Source organism: Arachis duranensis, chromosome 5 (genome assembly GCF_000817695.3).
Source record: "Arachis duranensis cultivar V14167 chromosome 5, aradu.V14167.gnm2.J7QH, whole genome shotgun sequence".
NCBI classification, from domain to species: domain Eukaryota; kingdom Viridiplantae; phylum Streptophyta; class Magnoliopsida; order Fabales; family Fabaceae; genus Arachis; species Arachis duranensis.
Window position 1 is genome coordinate 105,621,202 of NC_029776.3, and position 23,337 is coordinate 105,644,538.

The window sequence follows — 23,337 nt, forward strand, 5'->3', positions numbered from 1 at the left end:
CATCACCTTCCTCCACCTCCCTCCAGTCACTCTCCCCGCCGACCTCCACCCACACATCCTCTGCATCGAACTCTCTCGCCGCAGCAACCACAACCTTCACCAACTCCTCCACTCCATTTCCAAAACCTCCAACATCAAAGCCATTGTTTTGGACTTCATGAACTCCACCGCCGCTACGCAAGTCACCAACAGGCTCAATATCCCTACCTACTTTTACTTCACTTCATGTGCTTCCTCTCTCTCCACTATCCTTCATTTTCCAACTCTTCACGAAACCACCACAACATCCTTCAAGGATTTTCCCATGCAGATTCAAATTCCTGGGCTACCCAGAATTTCCACCGATGACTACCCCGATTTAACTAAGGATCGTGAGAGTAGCATTTACCGTGTTTTCCTTGACATATCCAAGACCATGAGAGACAGCGATGGGATCATCGTCAACACCTGCGACGCCATTGAAGCAAGAGCTATAAGAGCTTTGAGTAACAAAGAAATGAATAACAAGACACCAGAACTATTCTGCATCGGACCCATGATTTCGAACACGTGCGAGAATGACGAGAAAGGGTGCCTGAGTTGGCTCGACTCGCAGCCGAGTCAGAGCGTGGTGCTTCTGAGTTTTGGAAGCTTGGGAACGTTCTCGAAGAAGCAGTTGAAGGAGATAGCTAAGGGGTTGGAGAAGAGCAAGCAGAGATTCTTGTGGGTGGTGAGGGCTGAAGCTGAGTCAGATAACTCGGAACCGAGTCTGAACGAGTTGTTGCCGGAAGGGTTCTTGGAGAGAACAAAGGAGAAGGGAATGGTGGTTAAGGATTGGGCCCCACAGGCAGCGATACTGAGTCATGACTCGGTGGGTGGGTTTGTGACTCACTGCGGTTGGAACTCGATCCTGGAGGCTGTTTGTGAAGGAGTGCCAATGGTGGCGTGGCCTCTTTATGCAGAGCAAAAGATGAACAGAGTGATTATGGTGCGAGAAATGAAGGTTGGTTTGGAGGTGAAGGAGGATAAAGATGGGTTCGTGAGTGCAAGTGAGTTGGAGGAGCGAGTTAATGAGTTGATGGACAATAATTTAGTCAAATAACTCAAGTTATCTAGCCATTTTCAATTATCTTTATCCTCAACCGTGAAATATGTTTAGTTGCCAGTGTTGTGTTGTTCTTGTATATTCAAAGGGCTCAAGTTTAAGTTATTATGAGACTAATAGAAGGGTTTTCTTTAAGGTATCTTTTAATTTCATAGATAAATTCGTCCGTAAATTATCTAATGAATTATTGTTTACACAATGCGGGATTAATCTGCTTTTTGTGCTCATTTCAGCTCCACCCTAGTCATTAAATACATACCTTGTGTGACATCTCATGCAAACACAAGCACTTCAAATTAATGGAGGATGAATGCATATACATACATCATTGATTTTAGAGGAACATGTTGTGTTCTAATAGCTAGGGTCAACCATGTGTTTGCATCATAGGATCTTTATTAGTGAAGACTTTTTTATGTCTTACCCAGTATAATGAAGGACAGCAACCAACACGGTAAACCTTCGCCACCATTAACGTCTATGTAATGTAATAAATAATGGTCCTACGATAACTAATATTTGTTACATTATTAAAGAAGAAGAAGAAATATGGGTGATCGCGAATGGAATTGAATATGATCAAAATCTTGATTCGATCTGCACTAAAATTATTGGATTGGATCGAATTTAATATTCTCAGTTCTTTGCGGATTCGATCGGATATCAGATATATCTGTCAAACACAAAAAATATTTTTAAAATTTATTTTATTGAAAAAATTCAATAAAATTCATTTTATTAAATATATTTATTCTTAAAATAATATTAAAAATATATTTTTTAAATAATAAATTAAAATAACACAACATATATAATAATTATTTGTTAAAACAAAATATAAAAAATATTTTTTATTTTTGTGAATACGCAGATGTGCATATACTTACACAAAATCTGTAATTTAATTCTATTAATGTACGGATCAGATATCTTATAGATCTGATCTATATCCATATTTTTTAAATTGAATTCGAATAAACAATTCGAAAAAACACCGCAAATTTGATGCATGAACACACCCAAAAGAGAAAAATAAAAGATATACGCTTTATGGCTCCCAATGGTCCCTCCTTGTGGTAAATTATTAGGCCGAATTTATATCTCCCTTCAATTTTTATATTTATTTTGTAGATTTAAGTAATCTGTATGGCTGTATCCTAAAAAACACATGTGAAGAGTATAATAATAAAAACATTTGCATTTTTAATATGTTTAAGGTATTAAAATATAAAAGACAATTTTTTAATAACTTTTAGTCAAATTTAATTTTTTTATAGTGCTTTTAAAATGTATTTTTAAAACATAAATTAGCAAAATTCTATTTTTTTTAGAATTTTCTTTATTAAAAGTAAGAAAACCGGAAATATATAAAAACAAAAATTAATATGTCTTGTTTGCATATTATTTCGCGGCATATATGTACGTCCGTTTCACTGATTTTTTTTTTTTTGTATCTAATCCCACCCGAACTCGAACCAAACCGATTAAATTGGTCCTGGAACCGACGGGTAATCGGGTCCAACTCGAACCAAACCAATGATATTTGCTGATGATTGGTTCGGGTATTGGTTTTGGGGGCGCGGAACCCGAACCAACCCGTATACCCGATCATAATTAATTAAATAAAATATATATAACTTTTTATGTGTTTTCTAACTCATAACCATAATCCTATCTCACTAATGTTTAGATTTTAATGTGTTTTGGTTTTAGCTTCTTTCAAAGATTATTCACTAAACTTTTGTATTTAACTTCTAATATTTCTATTGCACTTTTATATTTTCATTAGACAAGTTTATTTACTATTAATATGTTTGGATTTTGATGAGTTTAATTTTTAATGTATTTGGTATTTAATATGTTTGCATTATTTCTGTTGATGTTACATGTTTATTGTATTTCTTGAATTTTTAAGATAAAAATTTGCCAATTTGGTTTTTTTTTTTTTTAATGAATTTCAAAGTCATCGGGTACCCGCTACCCGACCGAACCAATCCGCTCTTAATCGGTTTGGTTTGGTTCGGGTACAAGCACAAAAAAACGCAAATCCGAACCAAACCAAACCAATTACTTTTTGATCGATTCGATTCTAATTTTACCTTGAATCCGAACCAAACCGACCCATGTTCACCCCTAAATATTTGACTTGTGAACTAATAATTAGTTTCTTCTAGAAATCTAATACCAAAAAAAAAAAGTTTCTTCTAGAAATCTGTGAAATCGCTAACCATATGTAATAATGGGAGTCTTCTTGTGAGCAATATTGTTAGTGTAGGGTATGAGAATTCGGTTGTTGTCACTTGTCACCAAGCTCCATAACATGTTCCCATATTGAATGCACTTATTAGGCTCGCAGCCGCTACAGAATGGCGTGGGGTTTGGCAGCTAAAATAAATGAAAATAATGTCAATAAATATTGAACTAGTTAAAGTGTGGTATATAGTGGAGAATAGTTGTAGTCTTGTAGAAGAGTTGTTGGAGACGGAACAAATATATCTTTCTGGAATAATAAATGGATATCGAATGAAAACTGTCTTGTTAGAGCTGCCATCAATCCAATTTCAACAGGAAGAGAGGCAGATTTGGTTATAGATTATGTGGACAATCAATGAGATTGGAAATTGAATGACTTATATACATTCATCACTTCTTCTATTATTGATAAAATCAGAGCTATTTCTTCCTCTACTAATAACTTGAAAGACTCGTTGTATTGGACCCAGTCTTCGAGTAGGCAATTCACAATCGCTTCAGCTTATAGAATGCTAGCTGAGTGGGATGCAAATGATAATGTAGACAGATGGATGAAAATTTGGAAATGGAAGGGCCAGAGAGAATAAAGGTCTTTATATAGCAACTGTTACATGGTAAAATTCTAACACCTAGCAGAAGAGTCTCTATGATGGAAACTAACCCTAATTGTCATCATTGTCAGCATCAATCCGAAACTATCTTGCATGTGATAAGAGACAGTCCAAGAGCTGCGATTATATGGGTGAAGCTCATCAACCCCGCGGCTGCAGTCCTGTTTTTTAACATCAACTTTTAAGGATGGATAGAATTAAATTTGCAAAATTTTATTGGTAAGTCTCCATCTGAGTGGATAGATGAGTTTTTTGTCTCTTGTTAGATGATATGGAAATGGAGAAATTTTGAGGTTTTCTCTCCTTTTGTAAGATCCAAAAACGCTGTTGAAGTGATTAGGAATTCCCTCAATAATTACAGGAAAGCCTATGAAATGCACAATAAATAGAACCAAAAATCAGGAAGGCATATGGACGCCCCCTCTTATTGAATGGGTAAAATTGAATACTGATGGTGTAGTTTTAAAAACGAAAAATATGGCCAGGTGTGATGGTCTAATCCAAACATGGAATGGGGAGTGGATTGCAGGCTTCCAAATAAAGGTAGGCAATAGTCAAGTTTTTCAAGCGGAGATATGAAAATTTTTTTATGGTTTACAAACAGTTTGAGACTTAAAAATAAGAAAAATTATTGTTGAAACAGATTTCTTAAAAGTTTGCCAAACAGATCATGAAAGGAGAATCCTATAGCCAGTACAATTCTCTTCTAAAAAAAATTTAAGACCAACTGACGAAATCTTGGAAAATTAGAGCTATGCATATTTTCAGGAAAGGCAACACATGTACCAACTGGATGGCTAAGCATAGTTTGAACAAACCATTTGGATATAGTTTTATTGATATGTTAGAATAAATAATTTTATTAACCTAAATCATCCATATTAAATCACCAAAATATCTCATAATGCATAAGCGTACCTTTACTTATATTGCCCATAAACAAATTAAAAAATTAAAATAATTTCCTTACATGATAAACCTGAACCAAATTTAAAGATCCTCATGGAGCAAGATTGGAAGGCCTCAAGACCTACTAGTCAATTTATTTAGTTTAATTCTTTCTTGTTTTGGGCCTAGGCCCATTAGATTACCAAAAAAATATTGAATTTTGGCAAGGGGAAGTACATTCTCTGGGAAAATTTTTGTGATAATATTCAGCGTATAAATATATTTCAATTTTTAAGGTAACACTTCAAGCATCATTTTAAAAAAGATTATTAATATTAAAATTAGGTTTAATTATTCTGTTAATCTCTATAATTTCGCGAAATTTTTAATTAGGTCTCTATACTTTTTTTTTTTAATTGAGTCTTTGCACCAATTTTTTTTTAATTAGTCCCTACACTTTTTTTTTCCTTTTATTTAAGTCTCTATACCAATTTTTTTTAGTTGGTCCCTATAAAATTAAGCCAATTACTATTAAAAAAAATTAATTGAAAAAAAAATTAGTACAAAGACCCAATTAACAAGAAAAAAAATATAAGAACCTAATTAAAAATTTTACGAAACTATAGAGACTAACAGAATAATTAAACCTTAAAATTAATAGTCATGTTTTATTGTTGTAGTTCGGTAATTCACATTATTTTACTCGGTATATCAAGAAGTTACTAGCTAATGAATACATTGAAAAATAAGATTAAAATCATATAAGGATAAAAATTATATGTATTTTTGTCTATCACTTTACATCAAAATGTCACACTTTACTCCCATTGTTTGGAAAAGGCTATGATGCTATGACCTAAATAAGAGGATATCTTCAGTTTTAACTTTAAAAAGACACTGAAAAATGTTTAAACAAAACATATAGCCATTTATATTCTATTCATTTAACACACCACTTATAAACCTGAATATACCACGCCACGGTCAACCATCGTAGGCTACAAAATATGTGAAAATCAATCCACTAATCAATAGACACTATAACCTACAATGAAGTGAACTTGTTATGTGATTAAGTTTAAAAGATGTTACAATAACCAAGTAGTGTATAAAAACCTTGTACACAAGGGACTGGTGCTTTCAAATTTCACCCCTGTAACCTCCAGAACCAAAATAATCCTTTCTATTATTTGCAATTGCCATGCTCTTCTGATGTTCCAATTTGGGACAATCACGGATACGATGACCAAGACCACCACAGTAAGCACATCCCTTCACCCCACTTATGTCTGTGATTGCATCATTGTCTTCCATTGGATCATTCAGCTCAGCCAAAACTGGAGGTATTCTTTGTTTTGCTTCTTGCAAGAGGTGCTTCAAATCAAGCAATGTTGTCTCACTCTGGTTCTTGTTAATGAATGTTGTAGCTATACCGGTCTTGCCACATCTTCCTGTTCGACCAATCCTATGGACATAATTTTCAATTTCAGCTGGCATGTCGTAGTTGATGACATGCTGAATATCTGGAAAATCCAAACCTTTGGATGCAACATCAGTTGCTACCAACACATCTTTCTTTCCAGCCTTAAAAGCCGAAATGGCATTCTCTCTCTCTTCCTGATCCTTGCCTCCATGAATAGCCACTGCTTCCACTCCTTTCAAGAGAAGATATTCATGAATGTCATCGACATCAGCCTTATTCTCACAGAATATCAGAACAGGAGGTGGGGTTTTTTGAAGGCACTCAAGGAGATAAACGATTTTCGCCTCTTGCTTTACATACTCTACCTCTTGGATCACATCAAGATTTGCTGCCCCAGCCCGTCCCACATTGACAATAATAGGTTTCACCAAAGCACTTCTGGCGAAGTTCTGAATTTTTGTAGGCATTGTGGCAGAAAATAACAGAGTCTGCCTTTGAGCTTTGAAGTGATCAAAAACTTCTCTTATGTCGTCTTCAAATCCTAAATCTACCAATCGATCAGCCTCATCTAATGTTAAATACCTGCAATTATCAAGATTCATTTTCTTCTTGGCCAACATATCCTTCAATCTACCAGGAGTGGCAACAACAATATGGACACCCTTCTTCACAATCTCAAGCTGTGATCTCATATCCACTCCACCGATGCATAGCAAAGGCCTGAGCTCCGGATATCCAGCTTCCTTCAAAGGTATCAAGAACTGTTCAACCACTTCATAAGTCTGCCGAGCCAGTTCTCGTGAAGGACAAATTATCAAACCGAATGGACCTTCTCCAGGAGCAATAGGCATCATGATTTCCTCCTGCATTGCTACCATGATCATTGGCAGCACAAATACCAGGGTTTTTCCTGAGCCTGTGAAAGCAATCCCAATCATATCCCTCCCAGATAAGATAACAGGAAGGCCTTGCACCTGAATGGGTGTCGGTTGCACAATTCCCTTAGCTTTTAATTTCTTCAAAACCGGCTCAGGAAACCGCATATCCTTAAAATTCTTAATTGGAGGTGGGATATCTTCACCATCAACTATTATATGCCACTGTTTGCGAATCAAATCACATTCTTTTTTAGACATCCTTCTCACCTGCAAAGGTGGCTTCCACCCGGTAAGCAATGGTTCTGTATAAGTAATCCCCTTAGCCAATTCACGAACAGACATAAGGGTCTTTCTATCTGACAAGTTCTCAATCATTTCCTTCTCTTGTTGAACAATCTGTTCTGTTGCACTAATCTCAGGCTGCTCTCGTTTCAACTGTGAAGCCTTAACTAGAAGACTGGGCTTAGTTTCAGCTACTCTTAGTTTCTCGAGATCAGCATCGATGGCAGTAGATGCCTGACCCTTGCGCTGGAGAATCTTCTGAGCTTCCATGGCACGACGCTTGGCCACAGGCACATACTCAACATAATCCTCCTCTTCTTCCATGTTAGCTACCAATTTGACCTCAGAATAACAGTCCCTTTGATCCTAATAGCATTTCAAAGGAAAATTAAACATAAAGCAAGCAACAAAATTTTATAAACAAAGCAATCTTCTCCACTTTAAGATCAACCAGAGTTTTTTAGTTGCTCTTATTCAAGCTCACCAAAACCGTATTCCTTATAACTCCACAACAAATACACTCTCTTTTAACTTCCCATTCTTTTCTTCATCAAACTTAAAAAGTCACACTCATAAATCATCATTTCCTTAGGAGACGCCAGAAATATGCATAAGCATCAAGCTACAAGTATCCCACAAGAAATAGAAAAGATTGCACGGATTACACAGAACAGATTGCACATTCAACAGAAAAAGAAAAGATAACACTAACATATCCAGAATATATTGCACCAATTTGGAATCCTTAAAAGCTCACCTGGACCACAAGGAAGAAGCGGTGATTGCGGCGGAGGGAAGGAGTCAGCAGCAAGCAACTCAGCCACCGACGAGGGAAGGAGTATGCAGAGGACTTTCAGCGGTGGCGACAGGGATGGCGTCGGACAGTGAGCAGCGGCAACAGGGACCGCGCTGGAGAAAGCAACGACGTCACGACGAATCGAGCTCGACGAGGACGAAGCACAGCAGCGATACCGAAGTAGACAGCCGGACAATGACAGCCTACGGCGGAGGGACAACGTCGGTCATCAGGCGCAGCTCAGCCTCCAGCTCTCGCATTTTCAATTTAGGGCTCCTTTCAATTTCAGCATCAGAGTTTCACAATTAACATTCAGTTTAGTAACTCAATCTAATTGAGGAGGGGGATTAGGAGCTGGGGCAATATAGCAGGGTCGGGTCTCTTATCTGGCTTGATTTTTGTTATTTTAAATAAGCATCATTGGGTTATGGGACCTTGGTCCTGACCCATCTGATATGGCTATTGGGCTACAGCATAAAGGATTGGGTCATTTTGATTGACTTAATTAGTATTTACAACCCACAATTGACCAATACAAATACGCTATAAAATTATAATTACTTACTCAGTAGTGCTACGTTACCAATTTTTTATCTGCCAAAATCTGCCAACTTGAGTTGGGCTGGACATGAAGCCCATCTACTAAATAAAGCCACATCTAAATTAATTAGGAAAAGTATAGGGTACCAACATATCATCTGCCAACTTCTGCCAATTTTTATTTATGTTTGTGTTTCATGAAAGTGTGTTCATAGATGTGTCTAATAATTAATATATTTTAAATACATATATAAAGAGACACATCCAGAAAATATATCTATAAAGACACTTCTATTAAACACAGTTATAAAAAATACATTTTTATTAGACACATCCACGAACACATTTTCATGAAACACAATTATAAACCAGAGTTGGCAGAAGTTGGCAGATATGCTGTTGGTAACGTAGCGGAGCCGAATTAATTATGATTTAATCCTAATTTATCACGTGTTGGTAATAGTTGGCAGATTCTCTTTTGATAACGTATACTTTTCTTTATTCAAATGAATTTGGGTTAGTCAACAGATAAGTTCATTCTATTTTGTATATATAGCAATTTATTAATTCAACGATAGATTTTTCAATAACATTTAGATCTATAAATTAATTTTTGATATGTCGAACTGAGAATATCATAAAAAAATTATTTATTCAATCACATCATCTAAATACTAAATATTCACATTAACAATTAATTATAGATATTAGTATTTTGTTAACTACATTGGTAATGAAAGAATCGACACTATGTGTTAACTTTAATTTCTGTGTTATGTTAGTTTTTGAGATATGGCATGTTTTTTTCTTGTTAAAAAAATGTTCATAACTAAAATATTTTTTCGTTTTTTTTTTCAAATTTAGTAAATTAAAATATGTAAACAACTATGAAAAAAATTAAAAATACTGGGCTATTAATTATTTTGTCCACTAATTAGTTATTTTTTCTTTCACTGACACGTTCACTGGCTACACATACGTTGGGCTTAGCCCTCCGATATTTGACCTCCAATTCTAATGGAAACTCTAATTCTCTAATCATTATACCTAAAACTAATTTTTATGAATTTTTTCAAAATTTATATTGATTTATTTTCATGTTAATTACTCTAACTTTATGCACCAAATGATTAATTGTATTTAATTAGTAGAGTTACTGTGTCTTTAAAAGAATTCGAAAAATATTAGGAGTCATGTTAATATCCATTTTCTATATTCAAATATCACAAATATCATTTCCGCATTGGTTCACACGTTATGGCCACCTTCGTCCTTCAAGTAAGTAATGTTTATTAGATAACAATTTTCTCAGTGACTTAACTAATAAACCTAAATTGAACTTCAGTACGGTGTTCTTACAAATCATCAAATCAAATCAAGTTAAATCAAATCAATAGTGTTGTTTCTTTTTTCATTGCCTTGCGCTGAAGTCGATCTTTTTGCTATTAGAATATTATAACTAGGAAACAAAATCAAAAAAATATAAAAAAAGATTAGAAAAAAATTAATGTAATTTATTAGGATATTATTCTATAATGAGCGTACTCTTAACGTACTCTTGATCTACATATTAGTAAGAATCTTGTAATCACAAATTAAAAATATGAATAATAAAAATAATACTTTTTTAAATAATTTTTTATTTCTTTCTTAAACTCTTTGTAAGATGGTAACACTTGCTCCATAGGTTGAAAGTGGAAACACTTAAGGAAAAAAAGAAAGAGAACAAAAAAAAGTTGAAAAAAGTTCAGATCTAAAAGAAAGAGAGGAAAAAAAAGATAAGGGTATGAATTGATGAAGATCCAAGTCTTTTTTCTTCAGAAAGACATCGCCACAAGATTTGCATTTATTTTGATACTTGCAGTGCTTTAGTACATGCTTCTCATTTTTGTTTTGTCAACAAAAACTGTTAAGTTGGTACAAAGGGATTAGGAAAGAAAAGAAGAATAATTTACAAAAGTATCATATTCTTATTTTTTTCATCCGTGATTACAAAATTCTTACCAATATATAGAACAAAAGTACGCTAAGAGTACGCTCTTTATGGAATAATACCCACTCACAAAATCACCATCAATCCGGAGTTTCAACTGATATGTCACGTTCTGCAGGGTAATAGTCATCTCCCCCGCACGGTAAATGAAATGGATGGGGCCGCCACCTCTCTATCAATGCCGAGGCAAGCGACCAATCATACTCGAACTCGACCATGTATGCGACATACACAAAGCCAGCTCGCCTCAAATATGGCATAATCTGCTCCCGCGGTCGTATCATCAAGTTCTGTCTGGTGCGCAAGATCTGAGGCGCCTACCAAACAGAAAAACATATTTAATAAAAAGGGTAACCGTGAATAAATACAATAGCATTTTCACTTTTTCTACAACACAATAAAATTAACATTGGTAATGAAAGAATCGACACTATGTGTTAACTCTAATTTCTGTGTTATGTTAGTTTTTGAGATATGGCATGTATTTTTCTTGTTAAAAAAATGTTCATAACTAAAATATTTTTTCGTTTTTTTTTCAAATTTAGTAAATTAAAATATGTAAACAACTATGAAAAAAAATTAAAAATACTGGGCTATTAATTATTTTGTTCACTAATTAGTTATTTTTTCTTTGACTTACATGTTCACTGGCTACATATACGCTGGGCTTAGCCCTCCGATATTTGACTTCCAATTCTAATGGGAACTCTAATTCTCTAATCATTATACCTAAAACTAATTTTTATGAATTTTTTCAAAAATTATATTGATTTATTTTCATGTTAATTACTCTAACTTTATGCACAAAATGATTAATTGTATTTAATTAGTAGAGTTACTGTGTCTTTAAAAGAATTCGAAAAATATTAGGAGTCATGTTAATATCCATTCTCTATATTCAAATATCACAGATATTTCCGCATTGGTTCACACGTTATGGCCACCTTCGTCCTTCAAGTAAGTAATGTTTATTAGATAACAATTTTCTCAGTGACTTAACTAATAAACCTAAATTGAACTTCAGTACGGTGTTCTTACAAATCATCAAATCAAATCAAGTTAAATCAAATCAATAGTGTTGTTTTTTTCTTCATTGCCTTGCGCTGAAGTCGACCTTTTTGCTATTAGAATATTATAACTAGGAAACAAAATCAAAAAAATATCAAAGAAGATTAGAAAAAAAATTAATGTAATTTATTAGGATATTATTCTATAATGAGCGTACTCTTAACGTACTATTGATCTACATATTAGTAAGAATCTTGTAATCACAAATTAAAAATATGAATAATAAAAATAATACTTTTTTAAATAATTCTTTATTTCTTTCTTAAACTCTTTGTACGATGGTAACACTTGCTACATAGGTTGAAAGTGGAAACACTGAACGAAAGAAAGAAAGAGAACAAAAAAAGTTGAAAAAAGTTCAAATCTAAAAGAAAGAGAGGAAAAAAAAGATAAGAGTATAGATTGATGAAGATCCAAGTCTTTTTTCTTCAGAAAGACATTGCCATAAGATTTGCATTTGTTTTGATACTTGCAGTGCTTTAGTACATGCTTCTCATTTTTGTTTTGTCAACAAAAACTGTTAAGTTGGTACAAAGGGATTAGGAAAGAAAAGAAGAATAATTTACAAAAGTATCATATTCTTATTTTTTTCATCCGTGATTACAAAATTCTTACTAATATATAGAGCAAAAGTACGCTAAGAGTACGCTCTTTATGGAATAATACCCACTCACAAAATCACCATCAATCCGGAGTTTCAACTGATATGTCACGTTCTGCAGGGTAATAGTCATCTCCCCGCACGGTAAATGAAATGGATGGGGCCGCCACCTCTCTATCAATACCGAGGCAAGCGACCAATCATACTCGAACTCGACCATGTATGCGACATACACAAAGCCAGCTCGCCTCAAATATGGCATAATCTGCTCCGGCGGTCGTATCATCAAGTTCCGTCTGGTGCGCAAGATCTGAGGCGCCTACCAAAGAGAAAAACATACTTAATAAAAAGGGTAACCGTGAATAAATACAATAGCATGTTCACTTTTTCTACAACACAATAAAATTAAAAATAAAGGTTAACAAATCATACTACTCGATCAAGCCTCCGAGCGATGTGCTCAGCCTGGTCCAATCTATACATCTCATGCTCATAACCCAATAATTGTTGCTCCATCGATACATACTCTAGTAAAATGAAATCACATCCTAAATTATTAAAAAAGAAACTAAATAAAAAATGGCTTATAAACCTACTAATTCTAAGCTTATCCTATTTAACTGACGTTGTCATGTAACTAATTAATTTATAACTAACTCAACCTTAGATTTTATTGCTCACGTAATTCCCTTCTAATTCACAACGCAATTTTATACCTATAACTAAATTATCTAATAACATACTTTCTTATATTCTTTAATCTGTTGACAAACAGCCACTATACTAAAAAACCGTGACAGAAAATAACATACCTAACATATAACAACAGTAACAAGTACGTCTACCTAACTAACATGTAAACAATAAATCTGTTATTCTAACTAACAAACGATCTATACCTAACAACTTTATCTAACATGTAAACAGTAAACCAATTTAACATAAAAAGAAAGACTATTATTAACTAACCTGGAACTGAGACAATCATCCACACTAAACTTTACAGATGTCAAAAAGGCAAAAACCAGTAACAAAGAAACTTTGGAGGAGAGAAAAGAGGAAGAAAGCGAGAGTACAACATGGTCCCACGTTATTTATACTCTGCCGAACTCATCAGAGAGTTTGCCGAGGGGCCAGTGAACTTGCTGTTAATCCTAAAAAAAATCATATTCTGGAAAATAAAGCTGAAAACTCGTTTTGGAGGAAATAAATATTTTTTTATTTTATAAATGAAAAAAATCCTATGATTTTAGTTTGTTGAGTTAGAAAATTAACTAACATAAATAATAATGACAAACATTAATTTATTGAGTTAATTATCCAATTGGTTTTTAATCATTATGATTAAGTGTTGCAGGCCAAAGAAAAACAAAACAGCAGTCCAATAGGATAGAAAATAGAACCAAAGCTGGTGGTCTACAGAACACTAACAGCCCAAAGGAAACAAAGCAATAAAACCAAATGGGCCAAGTAAATCAAACCCAACCTAAGCCCAAGCTTCACAAGCAAATCCCTCCAAGTTGTTGCCTCCAAAGCAACATTCAGCTTTTTCTCTTTCGGTTAGAAATCAGAGAAGTGAGAGAGAGCTTTGTTCCTAAGCTATTCATCAAAGAAGAAAGAAAGAGAAGGGTTAAGCAAAAAGGTTTAGATCTAATCTCTCAAATCTACTCATCTTAGGCTAAGACAGAAGTTAAAGGTAACTTATTTCTTCTTGCATGTATCGTGCTTTCTTCTCCTCTTCTCCAACTCTCTGCCACTCCAAATTGAGACAAATAAAGAAAGTGATCTATGTTCACCACTGCTGTAAATCAATGGTCAAATTTGTTTCTTGGAGACAAAGTAGTATCTCAAGGGTTCAGATGTGGGATTGTCATTGAAAACTGTTCTTAATTGCTTCACTGAGGCTTTCGGTCAAGCAAGAAAAAGTCAGACTCAAATTTCTAATTTGGGGATTAACTGGAAAAGTGATGTGGTAAGTTGGTAACACATAGCTCAAGGAGTTGACTTGGTAGAGAGTAACTCAGCAACATGCAAGGGGATACAAAAGAAGATTTTTCATCATTCTGAAGCCAAGGAGAGATAACCAGTGTTTTTGAGGTTCATGTTCTGAGAAGAGTTCTCTGAAGAAGTTCATCAACTTGGACAATACTTCCTAGTCAAAGGAGCATTCTGTCAGAATGAGGAACTAAATCAGAGGCAAGTAAATCTGGTTTATCACATAGCAAAGAGGCTGTTGAAGCATTAATCTCCTTCATGTTTTACAAAATGTATTTTTCTTTTCAATGTTTATTTTTCTGTAATTTCTTAAGATAAAAGGCTGAATGAGAGAGTTCAAGAAAAAAGCCTAAAAGTGGAAAGAGGCAGAGAGATACACTTGAGTGAAAATGTTAGAGTGATTTCAGATTTCTTTAGGTTGATTTTGTGTCTTGTATCTTGTACCAGTTAGATACCCCTTTCTTAGTTAGTTGAGCACTAAGAGTGAATAGTTAGGTATTAGCATAACCAAGTCAAGTTAAATAACCCATTTCAGACTTGTCATTTATAGTGGATTTTATCTTAATAACTTTAATTTATTCGACATATGTCCATATATTATTGGAAAAATATGAGAAAATAATAATAAATATGAATAATGTGAATAATAGGTTAAAAAAAAGTAAATTATAATTTATAATTTTGTTAAGTAGACAGTAATTTTTGTAAATAATATGAATAATAGACTTTAAAATTGATTCAATAAAATAAAAAAATATTCCATCCTCAAATTATCTCCTAAATTCTAACATTAAAATAATTATTTGCATACATAGTGAATTAAACATCCAGCCATTGTTAACTGTGCATGAGTAAATCGAATAAAAAAGAATAACCATCCAATTAAGAATAATTAACATAATCATCTGCATACCTATTGAATTGAACATCCAATATATCCATTGTTTAGTATTCTCATTATCTTCCTATACTTCTCTTATAATTTAATATCATATTTTTAATTAATTATCTAACTAACAGATTTTAAAATTTAAAAAATTAGAATTAGCAATTAAATCTATTGACAATACGGATGGTTACTTTAAATTTTACCATATCCTCCTAATCTACATTTTTTCTCTCTCCGCCGCAGCCTCACCTGGGTCGTTGAACCCCCTCCTCTCCCGGCCAACCGTTTCGACGCCACCACGGGCTCCAACCGATGACGCCGCGGTCACCTGCACACACCACCGCAACATTAAATTGTGCCCCTCTTTCTTCCTCCATAACCCAGCTATCTCCGATCCCTCTCTTTCTACAGCTTCATCGTCTGTGAATCCTCTGGTTGACCGTGCACACGCCGTCGGCGGCTCCAAACGATGCCACTGCAAATAGGGACGGACTCACATAAAATGAAGAGAGGGTATTTGTCCCCACAAAATTTTTAAAAAATACTAATGATATATATATCGGCTCCGCTACGTTACCAATAGCATATCTGTCAACTTCTGCCAACTCTTATTTATAATTGTGTTTCATGAAAGTGTGTTCGTGGATGTGTCTAATAAAAATGTATTTTTTATAATTGTGTTTAATAGAAGTGTCTTTATAGATATATTTTCTGGATGTGTCTCTTTATATATGTATTTAAAATATATTAATTATTAAAAAAATAGTAATAATTAATTTTATTATATTAATTAATTTATTGATAATTAAATTAAAATTTAATTTTTTAATTAAATATAACTTAAATTATTAGTAAGTTTTTTAAAAATTTATTTAAAATAAATAATATTTTTTACATATTAATATTCTGTATTAATATTTATTATTAAAACGGTCTTAGTTATAATAATTACTTTGGTTAAAAAATTTATTCATACCAATTTTCGAAGTTTATTTCACTGCACGGTATTGAAAATATGACATTGAATTATTGATGGCCTTGTCATTTGCCACTATAATAAGTTTAACAATACCAAACATATAATATATTATGGTGATAGCATGATGCATATTGATTCATATAAAATACACATTTAAAATTTATATTTGCTGGTTTTTATTGTTTCTTTATATTTTCCCTTTAAAAAATACAATCACACTTTCATCAAAATTTCCAAACTCACCAGAGACATACAGAAGAATGGAAGAAGGAAACAAGTTGACTCAAGTCAAGTAATAAACTAAGGTCTTTCTAATAATGCCAGCTTACATTGGAATTTTCCATCAAGTATATGTTATTTTCATACTTAAGTTTGTGACTACTTGCCAATCTTAAGTTTTGGAGTGGTCCAATTTATTTCTCAGCCTCAAAAAAACTTGCCTTGTAAATTTATTTTTTTTCATACGTATAAGATGTTTTTATGTATGTGAAGATGATAATTAATAATAGTTATATGATTTAATATGTTTAATTAAATTATTTTTAATTATTAATTTTTTACAAAGACAATTGTACCTGAGGTTTTAATATTCTGAAACCAAGTTAGCATTTATTAATTAATAGTAAAACATGTGTCCCTGAAACCAAGTTGTCGGGTTAAACAAGTGTCGGCGGTTCGAATCCCGCCTTATACATGCAGCAACCCATTGGCCAGCGGCAAACCCTTAAATGGAGTTCAGTACCGCGACGGATTAGTCCTTGACCTGTCGGGTTGGGGGATACTGTGAAAAACGAAAAAAAAAAACATGTGCCCGTGATATTCGACAAAATTAAATCAAGTTTCATCGATTTCTCTATTATTTCCTTTTATTTTTCCCCTTTGTAGAAACTTTTTTTTTTTCAAGTTGGAAAGGTTCAATTGTAGCCTTTAATCTAATGATTATTCTCGTTTTTTAAAGAAATATTTCGATGAATTTGAAATTTTATGAGATGCAAAAATCAGCAGATAACAATTTTTCCGCGACCTAACTAATAAGTAATGGTGTCAGTGTCACAGTGTCACCATAAGTCTTTGAACCCTATCTTACGACATAGAGTATCGGAATTATTGGACTTGTCATCATTTATCGTGAATTTTATCTTAATAACTTTAATTTATTCGACATATTGGGCATATATTACTGGATTTCTCTAACCTTTTATTAGTGCATGTAAATTTTTAGATGTTAAAAATTGTATTTATACACACACACAAAAAAAAAATAGAAAAATAAGGTATATACTTGGGTGGTTGTCAATAATGAATAATAAATCAACCTCTTTATAAAGCGGTACCTGGACTAGAGTAAAACCTATCGTCATCGATCATAATTTTCCATTGTTAGTTCATTATTGATGACCACAATCACGACCATGGGTCCAGTTTGTTTCAAGATTCTCGTTCAAGCCATATTTATGTTGTGTTTGACGATGTCGCAGTACTTGCATCATGTGAAGTATGTTTCTGCTGAATTTTGGTGCAAAGATAGTGAGAAGCTTGCACTCCTCGACTTCAAGTCAGGTATTAAACAATCATATATAGTTAGTAGAGTTGGTTATGCTACCTGTGTGTTAATGCATCTATCTATTATAAATTTATAATATATAAAAAAATATCGGATAAAATATACTTTTTGTCTCTAAAATTTGACAAAAATTTTAAAAATATCTCTAAATTTTATTTCAATTTTGTCTCAGAAATTTTTTATTTGCATCAAATATATTTCTGATGGCTAAATTTTCAAAAAAATTAAGACCGATTCAACAACAATTTCATAAGAACAACCTCTTAACACAAGCAAATCAAACATAATTTTCATGTATTATTGTTAAATTGGTCTTAAATTTTTTGAAAATTTAGCTGTTGAATTTTTGTCAAACTTTAAAGACAAAAAGTATACTTTTTTTTTTACCAAAGATAGGAGACTCGAACTCGCAACCTCTTAATTGAGTATAGAGAGACTATGCCATTTGAACTATTACTCATTGGCAACAAAAAGTATACTTTACCCAAAGATATTAAAGCAATATTACAATGAATTCATATTTGTATATAATAATGACATGTACAACATATTTAAAAAATTAGACTAAACAATTTTATCATTTTGTTATATATATAATAATAACGCCGTTTAGTTTAAGATTCTTGTAATGATCACTTCATCCTTTTTTTAATCATTAGTGAAATCTATTTAGTATTTACTTAAAAATTTAATTTTGTTGTTACATGAGATTAGAGCCATTAAAATAGACTAAATTCATACCAATTTATTTATCTATTTAAAAAGATAAATTTTATCTCTAAAGTTATGTTTGTTAAAATTTTAGGTTAAATAAGTTAAACTCGATTAACCTAAAAAAAAATAACAGATTAAACGGAGAATTCGTTTAATTTTTTAATATTTTTTTTATAAAAATAATACTTTTGGTCAATATTTTTTCTAAATTTCATTCATCAACTAAAATAATATTGTTTGTTAAAAGTTTTTAATTTAAAAGTAATATTTTTTGTTAAAATATTTTTTAAAAATAAAATAAAAATATAAATGGATCAGTATGTTTAACCTATAGAGTTGGCTATAAACATCTGGATTGAAAAACTATGACATGTGAATAAAGCGGGTTTAAAGGAGTCGCCTATTTGACAGTCCTACGTAAAATAGTTTTACAAGTCCATAATGTTAGGAAGACAAAAATAGTCAAAATATACCTTATTTAGTATTCTTAATTATTTTATTAATTATTACAATAATTAATAAAGACTAAATAAGATAAATTCTAGTTTAGTTATCAAATATTTTTATTGATAAATATATTTAATTAGATAATGTTATATCAGCATAAATAATTACTTTTATATTGACCATATGAATAATAGTCACACATTAAAAATAAATTAAGATATACAAATACATAATAAATAATTTTGATAGCTAATTTTAACGTGTAAATAGCATCTTTGTAAAATAATTTATATTGATGGTTCAGCACATCAATATTTACTACTTAATTAATTTTCTCTCTACTCTTCAACATCAGGTTTAGTTGACGACTACGGAGTTCTGTCATCATGGGAAAGAAACGAAGATTGTTGCCATTGGAGAGGTGTTTTCTGCAACAACCTAACAGGCCATGTACAATACCTTGATCTTAGTGGTCTCTATGATAATCCTCTTGTTCCCAATGTCGGTCTCGGATATACAGCTCGTCGCTTGAAGGGTCAGATCCACGCATCATTGTTGGAGTTGAAGCATTTGGTGTACTTCAATCTCAGCTATAACTATTTTCTCAACACCCATATTCCACAATTCTTTGGATCTCTCTCTAACTTGGAATCTCTTGATCTCTCACATTCTTATTTTAGTGGTCAAGTTCCACCACAACTTGGTTCTCTTTCAAAATTGTTGTACTTAAATCTTGAAGACAACAAGCTTGATGGTTCAATCCCTTACCAACTGGGAAACCTTTCTAGCTTGTTGTATCTTTCATTATGTCACAATGATTTTGAAGGAACAATACCTTCTGAGCTTGGAAAACTTTCAAGCTTGGAGCAGCTTTGCCTTGGAGGACACGCCACCTTTGGTGCTCTCACAGTTGATAATCGCGGAGGTCAATGGTTGACCAATCTCACCTCCTTAATCGTTCTTGATTTAAGCGAGGTGATTAATCTAAACAACTCTTATATTTGGATGCAAATTATGGTTGGTAGTTACCTACCTCACCTTCAAGAACTCCACTTAAGAAGTTGTTTCCTTTCTGATCACTATTTGATCGAGTTTATGTCAAATTTCAAATCCAATTCTTCTTCTTCACTTCGAAGTCTTGATCTTAGTAACAACTACTTCGAGTCACCCATGATTTTCAAGTGGATATCCCAAGTCAACCCCAACCTTGTTATTCTAGATCTTTCTGTCAACTCCTTGAAGGGTCCAATACCAAGTGATTTTGGCACAGTAATGACATCACTGCAAGAACTTTACCTCATTGGTAACAGATTCACCAAGGGCAAGGATTTGAGATCCTTAGCAGATATATGCAGTTTGATGGAATTAAGCTTGATGGAAAACAACTTAGATGAAGAACTTGCAACAATTCTTCAAAACTTGTCAGCTGGTAGTTGTTCTGGACACTCATCACTTTTTGTACTCTTCCTGAACATGAACCAAATAACCGGAGAGTTTTCCAGCATTTCGACTGGTTTTCCATCTTTGATACAACTGAGTCTTGCTGGAAACCGGTTAACCGGAAAGATCCCTGAAGACATCACATTGCCATCCAAGTTGGAGTCTTTGTCTATTGGATCAAACTTCTTAACAGGTGGAATTCCAAAGTCTTTTGGAGATGCATGTTTGAATTCTTTGAGTCTAAATAATAACTCTCTGAATGAAGAGCTTCCTCTGATAGTTAACCACTTATCTGGAAGATGTGCTGGCAACTCGCTTCAAGAATTAGACCTGAGCACCAACCGAATCAACGGCACACTGCCTGACATGTCGAAATTGATTCCATTCTTGGAAGTGTTGAAGCTTAATGAAAACAATCTGAGAGGGACTATACAAGCAGATTATAGATTTCCATCTCAGCTGGCCACTCTGGAGTTGGATTCAAACTCTTTAGAAGGTGTGATCTCTGACTCTCATTTTGCAAACATGTCCAAGTTGAAGTACCTGAGTTTATCAGGCAACTCGTTGACTTTGATGTTTAGTCAAAATTGGGTGCCACCTTTTCAGTTAGAAGAAGGAATATTATTGAGATCTTGCAAACTAGGTCCAGCTTTTCCCAAATGGCTGCAGACACAAAATAGCTCTTTGATTGATATTTCCAACACTGGAATTTCAGATGTGGTTCCTAACTGGTTCTGGGAAAAACTGGCATTTCCAATGCCAATGGATGTGGATATTTCACTCAATAATCTCACAGGTAAAATTCCAAATTTACCTATATGGCCTAGCTATGTAGATACTTTAAGTCTTGCTTCAAATCAATTTGAAGGTTCAATTCCACCATTTCTAAGTGGGGCTTATATTCTTGACCTATCCAGTAATAAGTTTTCAGAGTCTAGGCTGTTCTTTTGTGCTTATAATAATGCTACAATTGGCATGCCAATAAGCATTTTGAGCCTTTCAAACAATACTCTATCTGGCTCCATTCCCAATTGTTTGAGTCATTTCAAGTCATTAGTGTATCTAGATTTGAGTCATAATAAGTTCAAAGGAAAGATTCCAACTTCAATAGGATCTCTTCTTAATCTTGGAATCTTGATATTGAGAAACAATAGCTTAACTGGGAAGGTTCCTTCGTCTTTGAGGAGTTGCACAAACCTAATTAGGCTTGATTTGAGTGAAAACAAATTATCAGGACCTATTCCTTCTTGGATTGAGAGTTTACAGAAGACATTAACAATGGTAAGCTTAAGCAGCAATCACTTCCATGGAAGTTTACCATTAAATCTTTGTCATCTAACAAACCTTCATCTGTTAGATCTCTCTTTGAACAATCTTTCTGGACAAATTCCCATCTGCTTCAAGAATTTTACTACATTGGCTCAAATTAGTACCCCAATAAATGTTTCTCTTCGTTTCCAAGTCAATATTGGTGGAGATATCATTTTCAGAAGTGTGAACTATATGGCAATTTTGATGTGGAAAGGTGCACAAAGAATCTTCATAGAGAAACATTTATTCTTGAAAAGCATTGATCTCTCTAGTAATCAATTATCTGGGCAAATTCCAACAGAACTAGCTGAATTATTCGGCTTAGTTTCGTTGAATTTGTCGAGGAACAGCTTGACAGGAACAATTCCTTCAATGATTGGAAGGCTAACATCACTGGAGTTTCTTGACTTGTCAAGAAACCAACTCTCTGGTTCCATTCCCTCTAGTCTCACTCAAATCTACCGGCTCACCATGTTAGATTTATCACATAACCATCTAGCCGGAGTGATTCCAACTAGCACACAGTTGCAGAGTTTCAATGCTTCAAGCTATGAAGATAATCTTGATCTTTGTGGACCTCCACTTCCAAAACTGTGCAAGGAAGTAGTGAAACCTCCATTGCCACCACCACAAGATGAGGATGCCTCAGTTTTGTCCCTTGGATTTTACATAAGTATGGCACTTGGATTTGCTACTGGATTTTGGGGAATCTTTGGCTCCATGCTGGTCAATCGCCGTTGGCGCCATGCATATTTCAGGTTCTTGAATACTTTAATGGACCACATTTATGTCACCATAGCAGTCAAATTTGTCAAGTTCAAAAGGAGACTCAGAGGTTTGCAGGTAATATATTTTATAAAAACTCAGTCATTAAATCGACTACTATGTATAATTATGCGTCTTAATTTTATATTTTATATGTAATTTTACTATGGAGACTTAACTAATTTCTTATTTGTTTCTTCTCTTTTTCAGTCTTAGTTGGGAACGCTTAAACATGTTATTCTCCTGTGCAATGCATGTTTTCTAAGCTTGAAGCTAGGCTATGATGACTGATGAGGGCTACATTAGATCTTGTAATGTATTATGTAACTTCAATTTTTCATGTACTTTCATTTTTCTTAGTTTGTTGGAAATTAAACTTGTGTTTTGTAATAAATAAAGTCTTAGACTATATATATGTAATTAAGACGCTAGAAGTGTTAAAACTGTAATAGAACTCTCAACAATGCAGCAACAATAAATGAAAGATTTCTGAGTTGGGAGAGAAAGAAACCGAAAGTGGTGTTGGTTGAGTCAGTAGCATACACCAGAAGCATTAAGTTTAACAAAAGAATAATATGCATATAAACAGAGTTTAGAATTAGTAAAAATTAATGATGAATAATACCTCAACTTAATTATAAATTGCTCTAAAAAGTATGGTATTTGATTAGCTTGACTCTCGTGATTATAAACATCCTTTCAGCATTTTTCTTAGTTCATGTTAGCATTCACCTAAATATTTCATTAAAAAGAAAGATTTGAAGTTTTATGAATCCAAGAAAAATTGACATAAATCATTCATTCAACAAATTCTAA

General features: G+C 33.3%; 3 protein-coding genes across 3 annotated transcripts in view; 2 read left to right on the forward strand and 1 right to left on the reverse strand.

The window, feature by feature from the left end:
* The window catches only part of LOC107491087 (UDP-glycosyltransferase 1), a 1,512-nt gene extending 287 nt beyond the window's left edge, over positions 1 to 1,225 (forward strand). Inside the window, exon 1 of the mRNA XM_016111851.3 lies at positions 1 to 1,225. This exon is cut by the window's left edge and continues 287 nt beyond it. Within this exon, the coding sequence (XP_015967337.1) occupies positions 1 to 1,081 (1,081 nt within the window). The 3' untranslated portion in view covers positions 1,082 to 1,225.
* Positions 1,226 to 5,835: 4,610 nt separating this feature from the next.
* LOC107491084 (DEAD-box ATP-dependent RNA helicase 35) lies at positions 5,836 to 8,567 on the reverse strand. Its single transcript, XM_016111849.3, has 2 exons — positions 8,177 to 8,567; positions 5,836 to 7,785 (listed from the first exon to the last, which is right to left on the reverse strand). The coding sequence occupies exon 2, from the start codon at positions 7,741 to 7,743 to the stop codon at positions 5,977 to 5,979; it is 1,767 nt and encodes a 588-aa protein (XP_015967335.1). The 5' UTR covers positions 7,744 to 7,785; positions 8,177 to 8,567; the 3' UTR covers positions 5,836 to 5,976.
* A 9,052-nt stretch (positions 8,568 to 17,619) lies between these two features.
* On the forward strand, positions 17,620 to 22,970 carry LOC107491082 (receptor-like protein EIX2). Its single transcript, XM_016111845.3, has 3 exons — positions 17,620 to 17,840; positions 19,361 to 22,599; positions 22,732 to 22,970. The coding sequence occupies exons 1-3, from the start codon at positions 17,675 to 17,677 to the stop codon at positions 22,735 to 22,737; spliced, it is 3,411 nt and encodes a 1,136-aa protein (XP_015967331.2). The 5' UTR covers positions 17,620 to 17,674; the 3' UTR covers positions 22,738 to 22,970.
* Positions 22,971 to 23,337: the final 367 nt, after the last annotated feature.

Bases quoted from the DNA above. Each gene is read 5' to 3' on its own strand.
- LOC107491084 (XM_016111849.3), bottom strand. From the start codon at position 7,743: ATGGAAGAAGAGGAGGATTATGTTGAGTATGTGCCTGTGGCCAAGCGT.
- LOC107491082 (XM_016111845.3), top strand. From the start codon at position 17,675: ATGACCACAATCACGACCATGGGTCCAGTTTGTTTCAAGATTCTCGTT. The intron at 17,841-19,360 runs GTATTAAACAAT...CTTCAACATCAG, and splicing joins ACTCCTCGACTTCAAGTCAG to GTTTAGTTGACGACTACGGA.